Raw genomic sequence first — 22,935 nt, 5'->3', positions numbered from 1 at the left:
TCATAAAAGAGTTCCATGTCCACCAGAGGGCGCTCTCCTCAGATCTACTACAGATACAGAGTCGCCTTCAGCCCCCAGCCCAAACCCAGGAAACAGAAGCTCAGTGAAGGAGGAGGTGAAGGTGTATATGTGGGACAGTTTTCCACCAGAGCGAACCTCATAGAAGGACAGAGCTCCAGCCTCAGAGTCCAGGAACACGCCCACTACACCTGAGCGAGAGCGAGAGGAGAAGAGGCGTTTTTCTCTCTTGTTGTGACAGATGTAGTAAACTCCATCATAGATCCTCAGACTCCAGGACTGATCATTGTTTCCAAACCTACTCTCCCCTCTGTCTCCTCTCCGTCTGATTCCTCTGTAACTCACAGCTATATCAACCCCCCTCCTCCCGCTCCACTGCACCTCCCAGTAACAGCGCCCCCTCAGGCCAGTGGAGCTCAAGACCTGAGGCAGGTCCATGAACCTGTCCTTATGACGTGGATACTGCTGCTCCTCTCTCACTCTGGTCACAGTCCGTTTGTCCTCAGACAGAAGGAGGTTCCTCTGAGCTGTGTTTGGATCCAGAGAAAACTCACAGGAATCTGAGGAAACAAACACAACTCATGACATCACTTCCTGTTCCTGTGTCTGAAGAGTTCTTTTATGTGTAATAAGCTGTAATAAGTCTGACACATATATTCAGAAGAGCATGGATTTGGTGCATAATTTGTTAATTAAATCTATCACTTTGCAGATTTTTCCTCTAGAAACAGATAATGTAAACCTGATGAAGTTCAAGTTATTTCCATGAAATGAATAAAACACAGACTCACATTTCCTCAAACCTGGGACCATCCACTGTTCTCCAGCAGGATCCAGCCTGAAACACACAAGTCCAGTTTACTGTAGACCAGACCAGACCTGGACCAACCATGGACCAGAGACAAGACCCTGAGAGAGTCCAGGGGGGGCTCACCTGAGAGAGTGCAAGGGCCCCTGAGGGGCCCGTAGAGCGGTCAGAAGCTCGGCGGAGGGTCCTGGATGGTTGTAGCTCAGGTCTAACTCTCTCAGGTGGGAGGGGGCGGAGCTCAGAGCTGAGGCCAGAGAAGCTCCGCCCCTCTCTGAGACCAGACATCCAGACAGACTAAAGACACACAGCATTAGCCTCTATTGTGGACACAGAGACAGAGTGCATCATGGGAGCGTCTCACCTGAGGGTGTGCAGTCTGCAGGGGGCGCTCTTCAGTCCAGAACACAGCAGCTCCACTCCTGAGTCCTGGAGGTCGTTGTTACTGAGATCCAGGTGAGTCAGACTGGAGGAGCTGAGGACTGAGGCCAGAGGAGCACAGCTGAGAGGAGACAGGCCACAGCCGCTCAGACTGAGGACAGAGAGGACGATTAGAGACGAGAGCCAAGACACAAGTGTTTAAATACAGTCTGGACTCACATGGCTTTGGTGGAGGCTTTGACGACCGGCAGCAGCTTCAGGAGAACTGTCTCTGAGCGCTGGTATTTCCTGAGGTCGAACTCCTCCAGGTCTGAGTCTGAGGACAGTAAGAGGAAGGACACAGCAGACCACTGAGCAGGAGAATAAAACCAGGAGAGACCTCCTTCTCTCATGTAATACTGTATAATCTCCACCAGACGGCGGTCGTTGAGTTCGTTCAGACAGTGGAGCAGGTTCAGGCTCCTCTCTGCAGACAGACCCTCTTCATTCAGCTTCTGTCTGATGTACTTTACTGTCTCCTGATTGGTCGAGTCACTTCTTTTGTGAGTCAGCTGACCTGGCAGCAGGCTCTGATTGGTCGGCAGAGACAGCCCCAGGAGGAAGCGCAGGAACAGGTCCAGGTGTCCGTTTGGACTCTGTAAGGCCCGGTCCACAGCAGAGCGGTAGAAGGACTCAGGGCTCTTAGAGGAGTGTGGTGAGGACAGCAGGTTCTCCTCGGGGTCAGGGCTCTCAGAGGAGTGTGGTGTGGACAGCAGGTTCTCCCCAGAGCTGAAGAAGGTCTGATGGACGTGAAGAGCAGCCAGAAACTCCTGCACAGTCAGATGGATGAAGCAGTAGACCTTGTCCTGGTACAGGCCTGGCTCCTCTCTAAAGACCTGTGTGAAGACTCCGGAGTACACTGAGGCGGCTGCAGCGTCCAGCCCACACTCGCTCAGGTCACTCTCGTAGAAGATCAGGTTTCCTTTCTGCAGCTGCTCAAAGGCCAGTTTCCCCAGAGACCGCACCATCTCCCAGGTCTCTGGAGTCCAGTGAAGGTCTGTCCCAGATCCCTCATGATACTTGATGTTCTTGACTTTGGCCTGGACCACCAGGAGGTGGATGTACATCTGGGTGAGGGTGCGGGGCAGCTCTCCTCTCCCTCTGGTCTCCATCAGATGGAGCAGGACTGTGGAGAGGATCCAGCAGAAGACTGGGATGTGGCACATGATGTACAGGCTGTGGATGCTCTTGATGTGGGAGATGATGTCTGTGGCCTGCTGCTCGTCTCTGAACCTCTTCCTGAAGTACTGCTCCTTCTGTGGGTCGCTGAACCCTCGCACCTCTGTCACCATGGAGACGCACTCAGCAGGGATATGATTGGCCGCCGCGGGACGTGTGGTAATCCAGAGGCGAGCGGAGGGAAGCAGGCTCCCCCTGATGAGGTTCACCAGCAGCTCCTCCACTGAGGCGCTCTCTGTGGGCTCCGTCAGGACCCGGGTCCGGCTGAAGTCCAGAGGAAGTCTGCACTCGTCCAGACCGTCAAAGATGAATAGCACCTGGAGCTGCTGAAAGCTGCAGAGACCTTTGGTTTGACTGAAGAAGTGGTGCAGCAGCTCCACCAGGCTGTACTCTGTGTCTCTGAGCACATTGAGCTCTCTGAAAGTGAAGGGGAACAGCAGCTGGACGTCCTGGTGGGCTCTGCCTTCAGCCCAGTCCAGACTCAACTTCTGAGTCAGCACTGTTTTCCCCACGCCGGCCACGCCCTTCGTCAGCACCGTCCTGATTGGTCCCTCCTCTGTCAGCTCTGCTCTGATTGGCTCCATTGTCTGGTCTATTCTCTTTAGTTTCTTTGGTTTTGTGAACTCTGTTGTCATTGGCCTTTTTCTTTTTGTTTGTGTTCCTTGTTCCTCTGTCTGCTCTGTTCTGATTGGCTGCTGTCTGTGGGCGGGGTCTTTAAACAGGTCTTCACATGTGATGCTGGTCTCTGTAGCGGCTGGTTTCCTGGACGCCGTCTCGATGTGTCTGACCTCATGTTCCTGGTTGACCTCTGAGGCCCCTCCCTCTGTGATGTAGAGCTCTGTGTAGATCTGGTGCAGGGGGGCGGAGTTTCCTGCTTTAGCCACGCCCTCAAACACACAGCTGAACCTCTGCTGCAGATGAGTCTTCAGTTTATCTCTGCAAACTCCAACAGGACTCCCTGAATAAAGACAGAGACAACAGTGAACTCTTCACCGGAAACAAACTCAAATATAATTTTTTTTTAACGTTTTTTTTACGTCTATGTTCAAGAATATCTTTTCACCACTAAATGTTTAGACATTCACAGAACACTAGAGAGCAGTATAGTGTTCCTCATAGGGGCAGACGTTCAGTAAAATAATGACTCTGTTAAACTGTGACATTTCTTAGTGTCATGAGCCGTGGTTCAGAACTAAAGCCCCAGAGCCCAGTTTTAACCAGGACCATAATCCTCTGTGACTAAAACTCCATGTGGAGAGTGACTGAAGAGCTGAGCTGAAATGACTGTTCATTCTGAAGTGAAACAGGTCAGATCCAGGTGTGAGCTGCTCCTCTGATGGACTGTAGACAGAGTTCTTACTGGAGCTCAGACGCTCGGCCAGCTGCTCCTGCTTCATCCTCCTCAGGAAGTCCAGGGTGATGTTCAGCACAGCCTCTCTGCTGCTCTGCTCCTCCTCACTCTCTGAGCTACTCTCTGGGTACTCTGAGACCAGGAGCCTGTGGAGCCTCTGCAGCTGCTCTTTGACAAACGTCAGGATGTCCTCCTCCAGACGCTGGAATAGAATCAGATTTAAAGAGTTTCAGTCAAAGAGAGGACCTGAGGAGCCCCATAGAGAACCCCACACATGCTGCAGTCGTGGCTACTCACCGTGAATATGGCGTCCAGCTGCTCCTTTGGGCCTGGCTCCCTGTGAACCAACAAACAGAAACATTACAGACTGAGCAGAGACCACTGCAGCCGCCTTTGGACTCATTTAGACTCACAAGAAGCTCCTCCACAGACCTCCTGAGGACTCACCATCTACAGTGCTGGTTGTCAAACTTTTTTGAACAATATTGACTGGATTGGCAGGTTGATTTTTATTTGCTGTTACAAACATCAGCTCATAGAAATTTCATACACTGTTACTGATTCATGACACTAACAAGCAAAACAATTCAGGAACAAGCTACCTCAAAACGTGTTCCAACCAGACTTCACCTGACCTGTGTGTTTGAGATGAGGCGCTGAATGAGCGACAGAGTTGGGTGAGTGAAAGGCAGAGCGAGGGAGAGAGACAGTGTGCCCCGCTGCAGTGTCTGAATGATACATCACGAATAAACTTGTGAATTGTTCAAATATTAAAATATGTCTTTATGTGTTAATAGTTAACAGACGTATGGATTATACTGGACTGGTATGTACAGCAGGCATATTCCCTTTTGCAGAAATAAAGAGACGAGCTGTGTCGAGATGCTGCTTTTAATCAGCAACTCAACACAACCCTAACAAAAATCTCATGTGTCCCTAATGTTGAGAATCAGATATCTATAGCACACACCAGGAGTTAACCAGGTCTGACTCTGAGCAAGTTTTAAACCAGTTCTGACATGATTATTCTTAGGGGACCCTTGTGATGTCCTGAGAACATGTCCCAAAGCTCTGGAGCAAACCAAGACTTACCTCTGGTCTTCAGGAGGAAGCTCTCTAAACTCAGGAGGTAAGCTTTTGGAGCGGTCACTTTTCAGAGACACAGAGATGGGAGCAGGGTTGGGTCCAGGTTTAGGTCTGTGTTTACACTCAGGGCCAGGGCCATGTGGTTCCATGTTGTAGGTGCTGAGAATCAGGAAGAGAGTTTGAACAGAACATACTGTCATGTCGACTGTTGAGAAGTAATTTCAAACTTGACAAATTTGACTGAAATTGAGTTTATAGTCCAGTCGAGCTCAGACGTGCACTTTGGTGCCATCAGTCTGTTGGATTTGCTCCAGTACACGAACTCTACTCTCTCCAGACCAACTTTTAGCTCTCATTTGATCAATTTAAAATAACAGTCTCTAGATTAATATTTTTAAAACCTTTACTTAATCTAACACTTCTGGATAAGTAAGGCTGCATCTAAAAAGTGGCAACATATTGTAGCTTCTTTCTCCTTTTCCTTAACCTTTGATGCGACGTCATGAGGTCGACTTTGAGAAATATTTTGCAGTTAAGATCAGGAGCTTCAGCTTCTCCCTCTGCCCATTAGGACAGTCTGAACCTTCCTAACTCTGCGGAGGGAACAACCAGGAAGTTAGATCGTCCAATATACAGGTGCTCGTCATATAATTAGGATATCATGAAAAAGTGCATTCACTTCTGAAAATGGACTGTAAAACATAATCATCAAAATGATAACAAACAAAGGCTTGACATACAGTATGTCACTTTGCATGTTATGAGTCTATCATATATTAGTTTCACATTTTAAGTTGAATAACAGAAATAAATGAACTTTTTCATGATATTCTAATTATATGACGAGCACCTGTATGCTCCATATCCTCCTGCAGTGCAATTAATTTACTGTTATTAGTATTACCAACAAAATCCGTGCAACTGCACAAATGTCAAAATTATGTGTTAAATAAACAACTCTTAATAAACATCACTGTTCAATTTTCACGGATTTTCACCTTTAAAAAAAAATGTAACTTCCAGATGTTGCTGCGGCTCTAACTTTGCCTGACCTGATTTATACTTTCATACATTTAGGACATAGGTAATGTTTTTGTTTCAATGTCATGCAGCAAAACTGTCTATAATTTCACACTCATGTGGAGATCATCTGAGTTCGTAAACCTTCAGGACTGGAGGCAGCAGTGGCTTGTGGGATTGTTCTTAGCTCCTTATGATGAGGAACATCTTGGGGTTCCTAAGCAATAGGAGGTACTATAGGAACCATGCCACTCCTTTCCCGCACGGCCGGGTCAATGATAAGGGGAAGGAGCTTCCTAAGCTTATTTACACCTGTTAGATGCAGCCTTAGAGCGTAGGCCCTCACGGTTTCCCATTCAGATGCTGACTCTCCCTCGGCATTGTGGTTTATTTTGACCTTTCTGTGATCATCCATGCTCACTACTTATCTAGAATCAAGGTGCACTGGATAGTTATAAGTGCACTACATTTCTTTCCTCTGGACATTCAGACTCTGACCACATATAGTGATCTGTGTAGAGAACTATTCGGACATGGCCATTGTATGTTATTGTATAAGTGACAAGAAATACTAAATGAAGCCGATCTTACCTCTGGTGCTCAGGAGGAGTATCTCCAAACTCAGGAGGCAAACTTTTGGACCTGTCACTTTTTAGAGACACAGAGCTGGGAGCAGGTTTTGGTCTTGGTTTAGACCCGGGGCCAGGTCCAGGTGGGTCCATGTTATAGCTGCTGGGAATCAGAAGAAGAGTAAAACAGATGTCGACTGTTATTTTAATTGATTTACTTAAAAAAAGTCTGGTCCATGATGTGGTCTGGCCTCCCTCTGCTGGTCACCTGCATCAACTACACTTTATAATTCCTATAAAGTAAAACTTTCTGAGTCAGGGTTATGAAACAGCCATCAGGTCAAAAACAGGAAGCTAATCCAGGGCTACACTTGGTCTGAGTCTGGACAAATCCATGATTAAACCGAAGATAAACCAGGTGTAAATCCAGTCCTAAACCAGGATTTCACTCCAGCACAAAATGATCTGCAACAATCTGAGATCAATCCAGGCCTGAACCCAAACTGACACATCATTTCATTTAAACACAATTAGTTGAAATATTGTGACAGTTTTAAACATTGGAATCATAAAAACAAACTTACTTCGTCAGCGTCGTCTCTAAATCCTTTCCCTCTCTCACCGGTCAGACCTGTTCCACCTGGAGTCATGTGACCACTCCTCCTATTCTATTTCAGACAGTATATAATTAAACTGAGCTCCCTGTGTCTCTTCTGACTGAGCTGTTGTGGCTCTGAGGACGAGTCTGACTCCCTGATTTATATTATTATATTTATATTTAATATTTGCATTTTAGCCTCATAAATGAAAGGGATCGTCTGCTTTGTGTCTGAAAACAGTCACTTCTTTGTTGTGGGTTCACAGTGAAAAAGTGTCTGAACCTTCTGCACTGCCTCCCAGCAAGAACGTCCTGGGTTCGACTCCTAGACTGTGACTTCTCCTCCTGTGTCGGGGCAGGTTTCTCTGTCACTTAAAAACATGCACATAATTGGGAGTTTGAGTAATCCTGCATGTTTATCCACCAGAGGGCGCTCCAACACAGTGAAAAGATGCTTTAACTTTGACACTACACTTCATCTGTGAATGCTGAAGAAGAATAAGCAGCAGATTTATCGTATAAGTTATTTGGTGTGAGTGGGGATTATGCAGACGAGAGGTTCAGATGGAGCCGAGGAGATGAAGATGCTGTGAAACAATAGGAGTCTGTAATTGAGCCCAGACGATGCATTTAATTATCAAGCATATTTTTTTAAGACGATACTTCCTTCACCACCTTGTCTATTGTGTATGTGACCCTGAACCAGGACTGAACCATGTTAATACTGAGCACACAGTTTAGAACTCTTTCCATACTGAACTACAAGCTATTGAATCAGTTTGTGTTGAGATGAATGTTTACTTTATTGTCTCCGTAGGGAAATGAATTATCTGGATTTGACCCATCCTTTGAAGCAGTGGGCGACCACAGTGCAGCTTTTAGTGGATTTTAAAAGACAAACAGTGAGACTCTGGTGAGCGGTGTTATGATAATGTACCTCGACTCATAAATACACAAAAGAAGAGACTAAAAACATGTGAGCTTCAGTGACAGTTTGAAAGAGCCACATATCACTTTGGCAGTCGATATTTATATTTGCTTCGCTCGCGCAAACAAGTGTATGCTTTAATGTTGCCGGGCAGTAATGTGAATCTTACCATGTGATACAAATGGACGAATCAGGAGCGAGTTACAGCACAAACAAACAAACTTATGGCGAAAACAATTAAAAAAATATCCCGGCTAAATCTCCACGGTCCATCATTGAAACCCACGGCCAAAGCAGGTCTGGGCTTTGCAGAGGCCAGTAGTACTAGTTTGAAAGAAATATCTGTGCTCTTATTTGGATTTTTTTTTTTTAAGTTACTCATTCCACAGTGAAATCTTTAAGTGGCAAAGGCTTCATGTGACGCCTAAAATAGATGCAGTTCATGCTTCAGAAAAAATATTAGTTATTTTTCTGGCATTTGTGTTTTGTTTCTCATCATTGATGTCACGACTGAGCAGGCCCGGTTCTTCAGGGTGCCAAAGGGTGCATTGCCTCATTAAAAGGTTTCCCCCCTCAATTTTGGTTGCATTATAAATTATTTTAATGCAGAGAATCTCAATTTTCACCCTTTTGTGCCCTCAGTCATTTTGTTGAGGAGCCGGCCCTGCTGCTGAATCTTAAATCAGACTTTTACACAGTTTATCAGCAGCAGAAACGGGTAATATTTACTCAACATGTACTTGAGTAATGTTTTGAAGAAATTGTATTTCTTAGTTTTATCATACAGTACTTTTTATTTCTTCTTGAATAAAATTATAATGCAGTGTCGGTTTCTTACTTGAGTAAAAATGATTGTTACTTTTTCCACTGTGAGTAAATTATCTATCATTTCGATTGATAAAATAGAATTATTTTTGTTTTTCTGTATTTTTTGGGAATATCACGGTTTCCACATGATTTTATGTTTATTTATGAATCCGTTTTTTTCCACTCAGTTGCTCAATGCTCACAGTACTCAAGTACTCATTTCTCCGAGTACTTTGACTTGAGTAAAATTATTTAAAAGTAACGTTGCTACTGAGTAAATATTTCGGCCGCTCTACAGCTCTGTGCCTCATGTTTCTTCTCCACATGGACAAAGCACCAGATACGTGTTTGAAAACAATAATCTTTTTATTTTTCTTTGACTGGGGCTACTACTATTTTACAATAGTAAAAAAATGCCTGAAGACAGTCCTATAAAGTATTTTATCTGCATTCAAATGTAATATCCTAGTGACTGTATTGATTTTTTTTAGGGAATGATTTGATCTGCCAACTTGTGACTTTATGTAACTGTGAAGCTCTTTGTATGAATTGTGCTTTGCAAATAAACCTGCCTAAAACTAATTGTCATCAACGTAGAGAAAACATATTGAGAATGTGTTACTTCATATCACGTGAACTGAGAATATGGAGTCAGAGCGGCCCCTGCTGGTTGGATAAATGTACACACAAAACATTTTTTTTCTTGACGTTTGTACAAGGATTTAGCAAATCAACTGACTAACAAGAAGATAAATAATGATTAAAAAATAACTAGTTTAAATAATAATTAAAAGTTCAACAGTGACGCAGTGTAACGTGCACGTAGACGAGCAGTGCACGAGCTCAAGCAGCGCGAGGTAAGAATCTCGAGATAAAAAACCCCCCCGCTATTTTTAGTGATTTACACGAATAAAATGTCAAGAAAGTAACATTTACAACAACTACAAATATTTCTTCTTTATTGTGAAAACGCTGAACACGAGTTTTGTGTAAATGTTCGTACTTTTATTGTGTATTTTTGTGAAACTGAAGTTGCTAACCTAACGTTTTTAAGCTAACATAACGTTACATTTGCGGTTCTGTAAGAGGTCATTTAGGTTGATTTTCTTTTATTTTTCTGTGTAAAAGGAGCTGGTTTGGAGGAGAGTGAGCAGAGAATCCACCTTTTAACATCTCCAACAGGTACGTGTTGATATGAATGTATTTAACGTGCTCTCATAGCGCTTTTCTTTGACGCTTATTGTAACGAGTAGCTCAATTATAAGCTCGTGAACTGCTTTTGGTAAAAAAAAAATGGGGAAATATTTTTTGCCTGCTAAGCCAGTCTATTTTTTTTTTTCTAATTCTACATAAATACCTGTATTCGACAGCTTCCTCAGGACCTCAGCGTCATGAGACTATGGAGCGGCTCACCAGACTTTCACCGCTGATCAGAAACAGGTACATTCGATCTGGAGTCGAGATGAGATTTTTGTCCGGCTTTTAAAATGTGTTGAGCTGAACGCTGTTACCTTTTTATGTGATTATGTGCTTTGTTTCCTCCAGGGGGCGCTGTAGCAAAGCCAGACCACAGGACCACAGAAAAGGCTCTACAGACCTTCAGACCTGGCTGGCTCTGTCTGGGGAAACCTTGCGGTGATAACGACCGGTCAGAGTTTGCCAGGAGGTGAGTACAGCTCTCATATATGAAACAGAGGAGTGTCAGTTTCTCCAAATGGCAGAAGTTTGAGTTCATGTCTTGTTCATTTATTTATTTATTGACCTTTATTTAACCAGGATAGTCCCACTAAGATTAAGAATCTCTTTTTCATAACTTTCATGTATTAAATTAAGGATGCTTTTAATAGACCACAAGACTTCGTTATTAGCTTTAAATCTTTGAGACGCTTTATTAAGTAAGGAATTAACTTCTATCATCAATGCAGTTTACTTGAAACCATTTGGTCTCATGTAACAGTCCAGTCAAAAAGGAAAGTTAAATCAGCTGATTCATGCACTGGCAGTAGCTTCACTTTTGGACTAGTCACAGTGGGAGCAGCGCGTTGTGGTCATTTTCTTTTAAGCCTCTTCCTGGACAATTTACTGTATGTTTTAACCAGAGAAATAAGATTTTACCTGGACGTGGACATGGAGATGAGAGATTACAGCAAGGACTATTTCTATTACTTTCCTAAGTCCTGACGCATCATTCTGGTCGCCTTTGGGCCAACTCTGAACTGACACACGTCCACTTCATTCATAAGGACATAAGTTGTAGCTCTTCCTTTCAAGTCTACCTACACGACTGTGAGTCTCTTCTCCACACTCAGACACGCAGCAGCCGCCGCTGAAGCGCTGCTGCAGCCCGTGAGGCACAGCAGGTTCATGGGTTACAAAACACGTCTAGTTATCTGACCGCCACGTTTTGTGATCATTTTATAACTGTGATTGCCTCATTGCAAAACTTGGTTTGATTTAGTATCCCCACCAAAACTACTTCAATAGTCAGAAAAGCCTATGGGAAATGGTAAATTGAGAAAAGCCAATGTAAAAGGTTATAGCCTAATATTTAGCTCATTAAAAAATTGGTTCTGGAGAATTGGAACGAGGAGTGGAGCAGAACGTAGCAGCAGCTGCAAGTCTGTCTTTTTAATAATTGTAATAATAATAATAATAATAATAATATAGTGCTTTTCTGGACACTCAAAGACCCTTTACATTGCATTATTCATTCACTCCGTACTTGGTGGTGGTCTGCTGAACGTGTTTCCCAAACGGTCTCCCATCCAAGTACTTATCCTGCTTCGCTCCCGAGATCTGACAGAGTCGGGCAGTGATCTTAAAATGCCCGTAAAAAATTGTCCTTTGTGTTAGAGCTGTGCGCAACTTGATCAGTGTTTACAGTGATAAGAGTTGTCTGATAAGGGGTTCTTTATTCATTATTCTTTATTCTTTATTAGGATCCCCATTAGCGCCCACAAGTGGTTGCTCGTCTTCCTGGGGTCCTCACACAATATAAAATTACAAAACAGTTAAAATAGAATACATGAATGTTACACATTTCATATAATCATACAACCTTACAGGACACATATAACACACGGTGACTATGCTCACATGTACTGAGCTAATTGACCTTTTACTTTCAGCTTAAAGTGTGGTTTACTCTTAGTGTTTCTGATGTTAAAAGGAAACGCGTTCCAGGCGTTTGCTCCTCTGTACAGAACAGTTCTTTTGGGTTGTGGTGAGGATCACTGCAGTCCGACCGGTGCGTCCCAGAAAAAATAATAAGTCACACCAATCAAATTTTTAGGCCTTTATGCGACCAAATTGGATGCAGTTTTGTCCCAGCAGAATGAAAGGAATGCCCCCTTTTATAGAATAAAGGGGTGTATGGACCCCAAGAGATGTAAAAAGGACCAGAAATGTTGATGAGTTAATTTGTTTCATTTGAGGTTCTTTGATTGAAAAGGAAACTAAAAAAATCACAGATTTTCATTGGGAGCTTGGATCTAGTCCTCACAGTAAACAAAATAATTCCAAAATTAATGGTTCATCATTTTTGTCGCCAGCGCTCACTTTTCATCTGGTTTTTAGTCTCAAATATGGAATAATTTACAGAGTAAGTGCAGGTGAGACTGAGACTCCACCTGTGTCTGTCAGAGCCTCAAACACACAAGTTATGATTTAATAAAGACGTGTTTTATTTAAAACAGTGAATCAGTGATTACAGACGGGGCCATTTGTGATTGGTCCTTACAGCTGTCAGTCAGATGTTTATGTCATAAAAGAGTTCAGTCACAGAGGTCCACCAGGGGGCGCTCTCCTCAGATCTACCACAGACGCAGAGGTACCTTCTCTCCACAGCCCAAACCCAGGAAACGCAGGAACAGGTCCAGGTGTCCGTTTGGACTCTGTAAGGCCCGGTCCACAGCAGAGCGGTAGAAGGCCTCAGGGCTCTCAGAGGAGTGAGGTGAGGACAGCAGGTTCTCCCCAGGGTCCGGGCTCTCAGAGGAGTGTGGTGTGGACAGCAGGTTCTCCCCGGAGCTGAAGAAGGTCTGATGGACGTGAAGAGCAGCCAGAAACTCCTGCACAGTCAGATGGATGAAGCAGTAGACCTTGTCCTGGTACAGGCCTGGCTCCTCTCTAAAGACCTGTGTGAAGACTCCGGAGTACACTGAGGCGGCTGCAGCGTCCAGCCCACACTCGCTCAGGTCACTCTCGTAGAAGATCAGGTTTCCTTTCTGCAGCTGCTCAAAGGCCAGTTTTCCCAGAGACCGCACCATCTCCCAGGTCTCTGGAGTCCAGTGAAGGTCTGTCCCAGATCCCTCATGATACTTGATGTTCTTGACTTTGGCCTGGACCACCAGGAGGTGGATGTACATCTGGGTGAGGGTGCGGGGCAGCTCTCCTCTCTCTCTGGTCTCCATCAGATGGAGCAGGACTGTGGAGAGGATCCAGCAGAAGACTGGGATGTGGCACATGATGTACAGGCTGTGGATGCTCTTGATGTGGGAGATGATGTCTGTGGCCTGCTGCTCGTCTCTGAACCTCTTCCTGAAGTACTGCTCCTTCTGTGGGTCGCTGAACCCTCGCACCTCTGTCACCATGGAGACGCACTCAGCAGGGATCTGATTGGCCGCCGCGGGGCGTGTGGTTATCCAGAGGCGAGCGGAGGGAAGCAGGCTCCCCCTGATGAGGTTCACCAGCAGCTCCTCCACTGAGGCGCTCTCTGTGGGCTCCGTCAGGACCCGGGTCCGGCTGAAGTCCAGAGGAAGTCTGCACTCGTCCAGACCGTCAAAGATGAAGAGCACCTGGAGCTGCTGAAAGCTGCAGAGACCTTTGGTTTGACTGAAGAAGTGGTGCAGCAGCTCCACCAGGCTGTACTCTGTGTCTCTGAGCACATTGAGCTCTCTGAAAGTGAAGGGGAACAGCAGCTGGACGTCCTGGTGGGCTCTGCCTTCAGCCCAGTCCAGACTCAACTTCTGAGTCAGCACTGTTTTCCCCACGCCGGCCACGCCCTTAGTCAGCACCGTCCTGATTGGTTTCTCCTCTGTCAGCTCTGCTCTGATTGGCTGCTGTCTGTGGGCGGGGCCTTTAAACAGGTCTTCACATGTGATGCTGGTCTCTGTAGCAGCTGGTTTCTTGGACGCCGTCTCGATGTGTCTGACCTCATGTTCCTGGTTGACCTCTGAGGCCCCTCCCTCTGTGATGTAGAGCTCTGTGTAGATCTGGTGCAGGGGGGCGGAGTGTCCTGCTTTAGCCACGCCCTCAAACACACAGCTGAACCTCTGCTGCAGATGACTCTTCAGTTTATCTCTGCAAACTCCAACAGAACTCCCTGAATAAAGACAGAGACAACAGTGAACTCTACTCTGGGCAGTAACACCACATCATGTTTATGAACACTAGAGGGCAGTATAGTGTTCATCATAGGAGTCGTCCATCAGTAAAAGACTGATTCTGTTAAACTGTGGTATTTCTCAGTGCCATGATCTCTGGGTCAGAACTAATAATCCTCTGTGACTGAAGTCTGAGCTGAAATGACTCTGTTCATTCAGAAGTGAAACAGGTCAGATCCAGGTGTGAGCTGCTCCTCTGATGGACTGTAGACAGAGTTCTTACTGGAGCTCAGACACTTGGCCAGCTGCTCCTGCTTCATCCTCCTCAGGAAGTCCAGGGTGATGTTCAGCACAGCCTCTCTGCTGCTCTGCTCCTCCTCACTCTCTGAGCTACTCTCTGGGTACTCTGAGACCAGGAGCCTGTGGAGCCTCTGCAGCTGCTCTTTGACAAACGTCAGGATGTCCTCCTCCAGACGCTGGAATAGAATCAGATTTAAAGAGTTTCAGTCAAAGAGAGGACCTGAGGAGCCCCACAGAGAACCCCACACATGCTGCAGTCGTGGCTACTCGCCGTGAATATGGCGTCCAGCTGCTCCTTTGGGCCTGGCTCCCTGAGAACCAACAAACAGAAACATTAGAGACTGAGCAGAGACCACTGCAGCCGCCTTTGGACTCATTTAGACTCACAAGAAACTCCTCCACAGACCTCCTGAGGACTCACCATCTACAGTGCTGGTTGTCAAACTTTTTTGGACAGTATTGACTGGATTGCCAGTCTTAAAAGCTAGTTTGAAAAGATGTGTCTTCAAACTAGACTTAAAGAGGGACAGCTCAGTGAGAACACGCAGACTGAGGGGCAGGCTGTTCCACAGTTTTGGCGCTACAACCCTGAAAGAACGATCGCCCCACTGTTTGTACCGGGACCTGGGCACGTCCAGAACCATTTGATCGGCAGACCGGAGAGTTCTGCTGGGGCGATGTACGGTCACCAACTCAGTCAGATATAACGGAGCGAGACCATGAAGGGCTTTAAAAACAAACATTAAAATTTTGAAATCAATCCGAAAACGGACCGGGAGCCAGTGCAGGGAGGAGAGGACGGGAGTGATGTGGCTGTGTCTGGATGAACCGGTGAGAAGACGGGCTGCTGCATTCTGCACTAACTGTAACCGGTGGAGTGACGACTGTGGAAGGCCAGAGTAGAGAGTGTTGCAATAGTCCAACCGAGAACTGATAAACGCGTGCATTGCCTTCTCCAGGTCTTGGCGCGAGAGAAAGGGTTTAACTTTCCTCAAAAGGCGCAGCTGGAAAAAACTGGCTCTGACAACAGCATTTATTTGTTGTTTAAAATTCAGCTCGCGGTCAAAGATGACTCCCAGGTTCCGAACTGCATCGCGAACTGGACCCATGACCCTGGAATGAAATTGAAGGACATCCCCGGAACCAAAAAGAACAAGTTCAGATTTTGCTTCGTTCAGGTGGAGAAAGTTCTGAGCAAGCCATAGTTTAATGTCCAAAAGGCAGCTATGGAGTGATTCAAGAGCAGAGGCAGTGTTGGGGAGTACCGGTAAATAGATCTGGACGTCATCAGCATAAAGGTGGAAGGACAAATTATGTTTAGAAATGATGGACCCGAGCGGAAGCATGTACAGTGAGAATAGGACCGGGCCAAGGATGGAACCCTGTGGCACCCCAGATGACAGCGGGGCAGAAGAGGAGGAATAATCGTCGACCATCACAGCAAAGCTCCGGTCAGTCAGGTAGGACCTGAACCACTGCAGGGCCGTGCCCTGAACACCAACATGCTCCGCCAGAACTCAAAACTACTGTAGGCTTTGGTGGGCAGTAAGCGACACGTGTATGTATGTTTATACACAGTAGCCAGGCCACCACCACGGCCGGAGACCCGCGGTGTACTGAGGTATAAATATCCAGGTGGGAGGAGCTCAGTGAAGGCGCTGTTATCGCCACATTTCTGCCAGGTTTCCGTCAGAAAGCAAAAATCCAGATCGTTCGTAGTAATGAAGTCGTTTACGATGAAAGTCTTGTTAGAGAGTGAACGCACGTTAAGAAGCGCTGCAGAGACAGATCCACAACTGTCAGGCTCCGAGACAGCACGCACCAGCGGGCGGAGATTCTCCTGCGCGCACCGCCGACTCCGGATCCTGGCGGGCCGGCAACACGGAGGGGAGTGCCCGGTGTCAGGGCTAGCTGGACGTAGCCACCGATAGCAAAGCTGGAGGGGACGCTGGATGCCGAGGCTGCGAGGGTCCGCTGTCCAGTTGCAAAAGTGTCTAGGATTATCCGTACCGGTGGAGGCAAGGTAAGCCTTGGTTCTGACAGAGATCCCGCCTCTCTTTCCTCGTTTTCTGCGCCTCTTGTTGCGAGGCAACCCGCTCACAGGACGCTGCAGAAAGGGTGGGACAGACTCGAGGACAGGTGGCGGTGTCTTGGAATGTCCATCAAAGGCTTGAACGGGCAGATTGTTTGCAGAATCCCGGATCTTTAACAGTGTTAGGCGATCATAGACCAACAGTGATGTAACATTTTCAAAGAAAAGCGCTAAAATCAGCAGAAAAGTCAACAGACTTAGCAGGGACTGACGGCGAACCATACACAGTGGCGCCATCTTACGTAAGTTACGTAAGTTACTGGAACAGAGCGGTGCCTAAAAACCCATGTATTATCTTCGTATTTCTGATCAAATAAACACAATAGCCCCGCGATTGAAGCACTGTGAACGAGATAAGTTTTACATTGATGAAATGAGCCACGCTGCACGTGTTTTTTTTTTTTACCACACGAGGCACAAATGCATAAATGAGCTCAATGCAGGAGAGCGTCTTGTTTTTGTGCTGTAGTATCTTATTATTAGTCAAACTTGAATCTGTCACAGACACAGATTTGACATCACTTCTCTCTCATGTCAGAGACGCCTCTAGACTCAGTGAAATACTATAATACTGTCTATATTCCAGTATTGTAAATAAGAATTAATTAGTGTGATGTCAACAAAAATGATGAGCAGAGACAGACCTGCTCAGATGATGGAACTGTAAAAAAACAGAGCTTTAGAAAAAGGTGGAGACCCAAACCCAAAGTAAAACTCATTATTTGATTTATATTTATACACTTGTATATTGCTTGGTAGAGTTAATACATTTTGGACAGAACTGTGAACTGTTCCATTGAGTTCTTGTCACAAAATAAAGTGCAAATATATATATACATAATTATCGGTGTCATTATTGGTTATCGGTATCGGGACATGCGGAATCATCGGTTATCGGTTCAAATTGGCATTATCGTGCATCACTACCTGTAATACGATGAGGGCAACAAGTTGGTCTATGAACTGCGACAGTATTGACTGGATTGCCAGCATAAGCTGTTGATTGATGTTGATTTTTATCTGCTGTACGAACATCAGCCCATAGAAATTTCATAGACTGTTATTGTTTCATGGCACTAACAAGCAAAACAATTCAGGAACAAGCTACCTCAAAACGTGTTCCAACCAGACTTCACCTGACCTGTGTGTTTGAGATGAGGCGCTGAATGAGCGACAGAGTTGGTTGAGTGACAGGCAGAGCGAGAGAGACAGTGTGCCAAGTGGCAGTGTTTGAATGGTACATCACTTGAATAAACTTGTGAATTATTCAAATATTAAAATATGTCTTTATGTGTTAATAGTTAATAGACGTATGGATTATACTGGACTGGTATGTACAGCAGGCATATTCCCTTTTGCAGAAATAAAGAGACGAGCTGTGTCGAGATCCTGCTTTTAATCAGCAACTCAACACAACCTAACAAAAATCTCATGTGTCCCTAATGTTGAGAATCAGATATCTATAGCACACACCAGGAGTTAACCAGGTCTGACTCTGAGCAAGTTTTAAACCAGGTCTGACATGATTATTCTTAGGGGACACTTGTGATGTCCTGGGAACATGTCCCAAAGCTCTTGAGCAAACCAAGTCTTACCTCTGGTCTTCAGGAGGAAGCTCTCTAAACTCAGGAGGTAAGCTTTTGGAGCGGTCACTTTTCAGAGACACAGAGATGGGAGCAGGGTTGGGTCCAGGTTTAGGTCTCTGTTTACACTCAGGGCCAGGGCCATGTGGTTCCATGTTGTAGGTACTGAGAATCAGGAAGAGAGTTTGAACAGAACATACTGTCATGTCGACTGTTGAGAAGTTATTTCAAACTTAATTTGACTGAATTTAAGTTTATAGTCCAGTCGAGCTCAGACGTACACTTTGGTGCCATCAGTCTGTTGGAGTTGCTCCAGTACACGAACTCTCAGAGCCGGTGCTGGCCCTTCTGGGGCCTAGTAGCGTCCCATGGCTATTCGACGAAGAGAGAATCCATTTATGGTCAAAACAGTTCCACTGTTCCAGGGCAGAAGCAGAACAAACAGACCTCAATTCAGGCCCTGCCCCCTGTGTGAGAGCCACTAACCACTAAACCACTGTGAGACTGGAATGACTACTACTATTCTATTTCCCTTTTTAAAATAGTAAATGGTAAATGGTCCCATTCTCTCACCTCTGGTCCCTGACCCACAGATTGGGAACCGCTGATTCAAAACTAACTGAAACCTGCTCCTGACGGTTGTTTCTGTCTTACCGCTGAGAATTAGCCTGTGATTAGCCCAATTCGTTTTAGACTGTGCACATTCAGAGAACCAGAGTTACTGTAAGTTACTGTGCTCATGAGAACCGTGTGGATTCAACTCAACAAAAAGGCCAAGAACAGCTTTTTACTCTCGTCTACTCGCCAAACTACTGTCCTGATGCTCTAGACTCACCAGACACAATAAGAAGAGAGTTTAAATGAGAGTGAGGCCCAGAGCTGCAGCCCAGAGTCCGCGCAGAGAGAGCAGCGCTCGGGACACGGGGACGTGATGCAGCCGCGGAGGAGCCGCGCATGAGGCGAAGCACCGGGAGACAGACGGCCGAGCGGGGACACGAGTGGAGAAGCTCTCGCGCTTTGGAAGAGTCAGGGGGAAGGTGGTCGGTCTCTCCTGCTCATTCACTTGCAGACTGCTCCGTTTTGGTGTATATGGTCTTATATGTGGCGAAGTAGGCGGAGAGTGAGTGCGCGCTGGAAGAGCCTGTCCCGTAACAACGCGTTGATTAATCAGTGAAACAACACCGTAGTTTGACTGAGATGCGGGGCCCTTGCGGCTGCGGGGGCCATACGCACCTTGCGTAGTTTGCGTATAGGAAGAACCGGCTCTGCGAACTCTACTCTCTCCAGACCAACTTTTAGCTCTCATTTGATCAATTGAAAATAACAGTCTCTAGATGAATATTTTTTGAAAACCTTTACTTAATCTAAACACTTCTGGATAAGTAAGGCTGCATCTAAAAAGTGGCAACATATTGTAGCTTCTTTCTCCTTTTCCTTAACCTTTGATGCGACGTCGTGAGGTCGACTTTGAGGAACATTTTGCAGTTAAGATCAGGAGCTTCAGCTGCTCCCTCTGCCCATTAGGACAGTCTGAACCTTCCTAACTCTGCGGAGGGAACAACCAGGAAGTTAGATCGTCCAATATACAGGTGCTTATCAAGAAAAAGTGCATTCACTTCTGTTATTCAACATAAAGTGTGAAACTAATATATGACAGACTCATTACATGCAAAGTGAGATGAGTGAAATGTATTCACCTTATTCCGCCCCGCCCACTTTTGCCACTTTTTGCTTTGTCTCGACACTTCCAGTCGAGCGCGAAGCCCGTTCATTTAAACGGAGAACGAGGGAAAATATTCTCCGCTCAAATCTGATGTTTAGTCGATTGATTTGTGTAAAATGGCCGATGTTCATTTGCACCAACATGTCAACACTGCAGCGTTTCTCTGCACAGCCTGAAAACGGCTTGGTTTTGGTGTAGTGACTGATTTTATTTGGACTTCTCCAGTCCCATGTTAACACATAGGAGAAAAGGGGCGGGCACAATTCATGGTGGTGCCCACGCGAGCCTCCGGAATAAGGTGAATAGCCTTTATTTGTTATCATTTTGATTATTATGGCTCAGCTTATAATTACCCCAAATTAAAATCTCATAAAATTTAAATATTTGAGTATTGAATATTTGAAAAAACATAATCATCAAAATGACAACAAACAAAGGCTTGACATATGTCACTTTGAATCTAATGAGTCTATATCATATATTAGCTTCACATTTTAAGTTTAAGAAGTTTTTAAGTTTTAGAATAACAGAAATGAATTAACTTTTTCATGATATTCTCATTGTATGACGAGCACCTGGATGCTCCATATCCTCCTGCAGTGCAATTAATTTAATGTTATTACCAACATAATCTGCGCAACTGCACAAATGTCAAAATTATGTGTTAAATAAACAACTCTTAATAAACATCACTGTTCAATTTTCACGGATTTTCACCAAATCCTTCATTCTTTTTTTTTTAATGTAACTTCCAGATGTTGCTGTGGCTCTAACTTTGCCTGACCTGATTTATACTTTCATACATTTAGGACATAGGTAATGTTTTTGTTTCAATGTCATGCAGCAAAACTGTATCATTTCACACTCATGTGGAGATCATCTGAGTTCGTAAACCTTCAGGACAGGAGGCAGCAGTGGCTTGTGAGATTGTTCTTAGCTCCTTATGATGAGGAACATCTTGGGGTTCCTAAGCAATAGGAGTTACTATTGGAACCATGCCACTCCTTTCTCGCACGGCCAGGTCAATGATAAGGGGAAGGAGCTTCCTAAGCTTATTTACACTTGTTAGCTGCAGCCTTAGAGGGTAGGCCCTCACGGTTTCCCATTCAGATGCTGACTCTCCCGAGGCATTGTGGTTTATTTTGACCTTTCTGTGATGATCATCCATGCTCACTACTTATCTAGAATCTAGGTGCACTGGATAGTTATAAGTGCACTACATTTCTTTCCTCTGGACATTCAGACTCTGACCAGATATAGTGATCTGTGTAGAGAACTATTCGGACATGGCCATTGTATGGTATTGTAAAAGTGAAGAAATACTAAATGAAGCCGGTCTTACCTGTGGTCCTCAGGAGGAGTATCTCCAAACTCAGGAGGCAAACTTTTGGACCGGTCACTTTTTAGAGACACAGAGCTGGGAGCAGGTTTAGGTCCTGGTTTAGACCCGGGGCCAGGTCCAGGTGGGTCCATGTTATAGCTGCTGGGAATCAGAAGAAGAGTAAAACAGATGACGACTGTTATTTTAATTGATTTACTTAAAGAAAATCTGGTCCATGATGTGGTCTGGCCTCCCTCTGCTGGTCACCTGCATCAACTACACTTATCTGCATTTCCTTTTATTTTATAATTCCTATAAAGTAAAACCCTCTGAGTCAGGGTTATGAACCACTTGGTCTGAGTCTGGACAAATCCATGATTAAACCGAAGATAAACCAGGTGTAAATCAAATTTCACTCCAGTACAAAATGATCTGCAACAATCTGAGTTCAATCCAGGCCTGAACCCAAACTGACATGACCTCATTTCATTTAAACACAATCAGATGAAATACTGTGACAGTTTTAAACATTGGATTCATAAAAACAAACTCACTTCGTCAGCGTCGTCTCTAAATCCTTTCCCTCTCTCACCGGTCAGACCTGTTCCACCTGGAGTCATGTGACCGCTCCTCCTGTTCTATTTCCGGCATTATGTCATTAAACTGAGCTTGTGGGTTCACAGTGAAAAAGTGTCTGAACCTTCTGCACCGCCTCCCAGCAAGAAGGTCCTGGGTTCGACTCCTAGACTGTGGCTTCTTCCTGTGTCCGGGCAGGTTTTCTAAGTGAGTTTGAGTAATCCTGCATATTTATCCACCAGAGGGCGCTCCAACACCGTGAGAAGATGCTCTAACTCTGACTCTGCACTTCATCTGTGAATGCTGAAGAATAAGGAGCAGATTTATCGTAGTGAAAGAGGACATGAGGTTGGTGTGAGGAGATGATGCAGAGGAGAGGTTCAGATGGAGCAGAGGACAAAGAATCCCATGAATTTATAAAGCGTGAATTAATGCAGACTTTAAAATGCAACAACACATTTTGAAGATGAGCTTGGTGTGAGCTGTAACGAGTTCATTTAGTTTTAGTCCTGACAAGCCATTTTTTTTTAGCGCAGTTAATATTTCTCTAATAATTATTCTCATAAAACACTCAAATAGGTAGCGTTCACGTGACATCACAACATTCTAAAGAGCCTATAGTTTAACATTGAGGTGGAGGTCAACTGACGGTAACTATGGTAACGGTGGTAACTGACAAAATGCATATTTTTATGTCTTTGTTTTTTGGCTCATATCTCAGTCATGACTGGAGGAATCCACATGAAACAAAAACTGTCACAAAGTTCATCGTCTCCACTGTCAGCACATATGAGCTAATGTCCAATTATTTTCTACAATATGCGAAAACATGACCATGATGTTGTCCAATAGAAAGGACTTTCAGACATAAAAATAATATCACAGGTTTGTGAATCCAATCACGATCAAATACTGAAGAGGAAAAACATTTGTCAATTTTCGTTTTGGAGATTTCTTCCAAAAACTGCATTTCTCCCATAGAGTTGTATTGGCCCTGCCCTCCATCTGACATTATGACATCATCACATTCGAAATCATGAACTATTTAAGGAATTTGCTCACATTTCATAAAACCAGATATTCACAGTTTATTAATTCTATTGGAAAACCCCGGCCCAAGGCTGTTACATATCTACACTCGCTTCATAATCACATTTTAGAGACATTTTGAACAAAATCAGCAGACTTTTAGGTACATAGAGTGAAGTATTAGGAGAAATTAAACGTAATTTTCATTG

General features: G+C 44.9%; 2 protein-coding genes across 2 annotated transcripts; both read right to left on the bottom strand.

The window, feature by feature from the left end:
- LOC306966784 (NACHT, LRR and PYD domains-containing protein 3-like) lies at window positions 1–21,295 on the bottom strand (the record flags this gene model as incomplete). The annotated part of the gene is made up of 9 exons (XM_079561601.1): window positions 21,143–21,295; window positions 6,471–6,611; window positions 4,071–4,110; window positions 3,783–3,975; window positions 1,424–3,380; window positions 1,188–1,355; window positions 953–1,120; window positions 810–856; window positions 1–578 (listed from the first exon to the last, which is right to left on the bottom strand). The coding sequence occupies exons 1-9, from the start codon at window positions 21,271–21,273 to the stop codon at window positions 1–3; spliced, it is 3,423 nt and encodes a 1,140-aa protein (XP_079417727.1). The 5' UTR covers window positions 21,274–21,295.
- LOC306966660 (protein NLRC3-like) lies at window positions 10,893–18,232 on the bottom strand (the record flags this gene model as incomplete). The annotated part of the gene is made up of 5 exons (XM_079561476.1): window positions 10,893–10,896; window positions 12,742–13,611; window positions 14,556–14,578; window positions 14,644–14,713; window positions 18,090–18,232. 5 exons carry the CDS (start codon window positions 18,230–18,232, stop codon window positions 10,893–10,895), a joined length of 1,110 nt encoding a protein of 369 aa, XP_079417602.1.
- Window positions 21,296–22,935: the final 1,640 nt, after the last annotated feature.

Source organism: Gobius niger (genome assembly GCF_951799975.1).
Source record: "Gobius niger genome assembly, chromosome: 8".
Classification (NCBI taxonomy): domain Eukaryota; kingdom Metazoa; phylum Chordata; class Actinopteri; order Gobiiformes; family Gobiidae; genus Gobius; species Gobius niger.
This window is presented reverse-complemented; position numbering and strand designations above follow the sequence as displayed.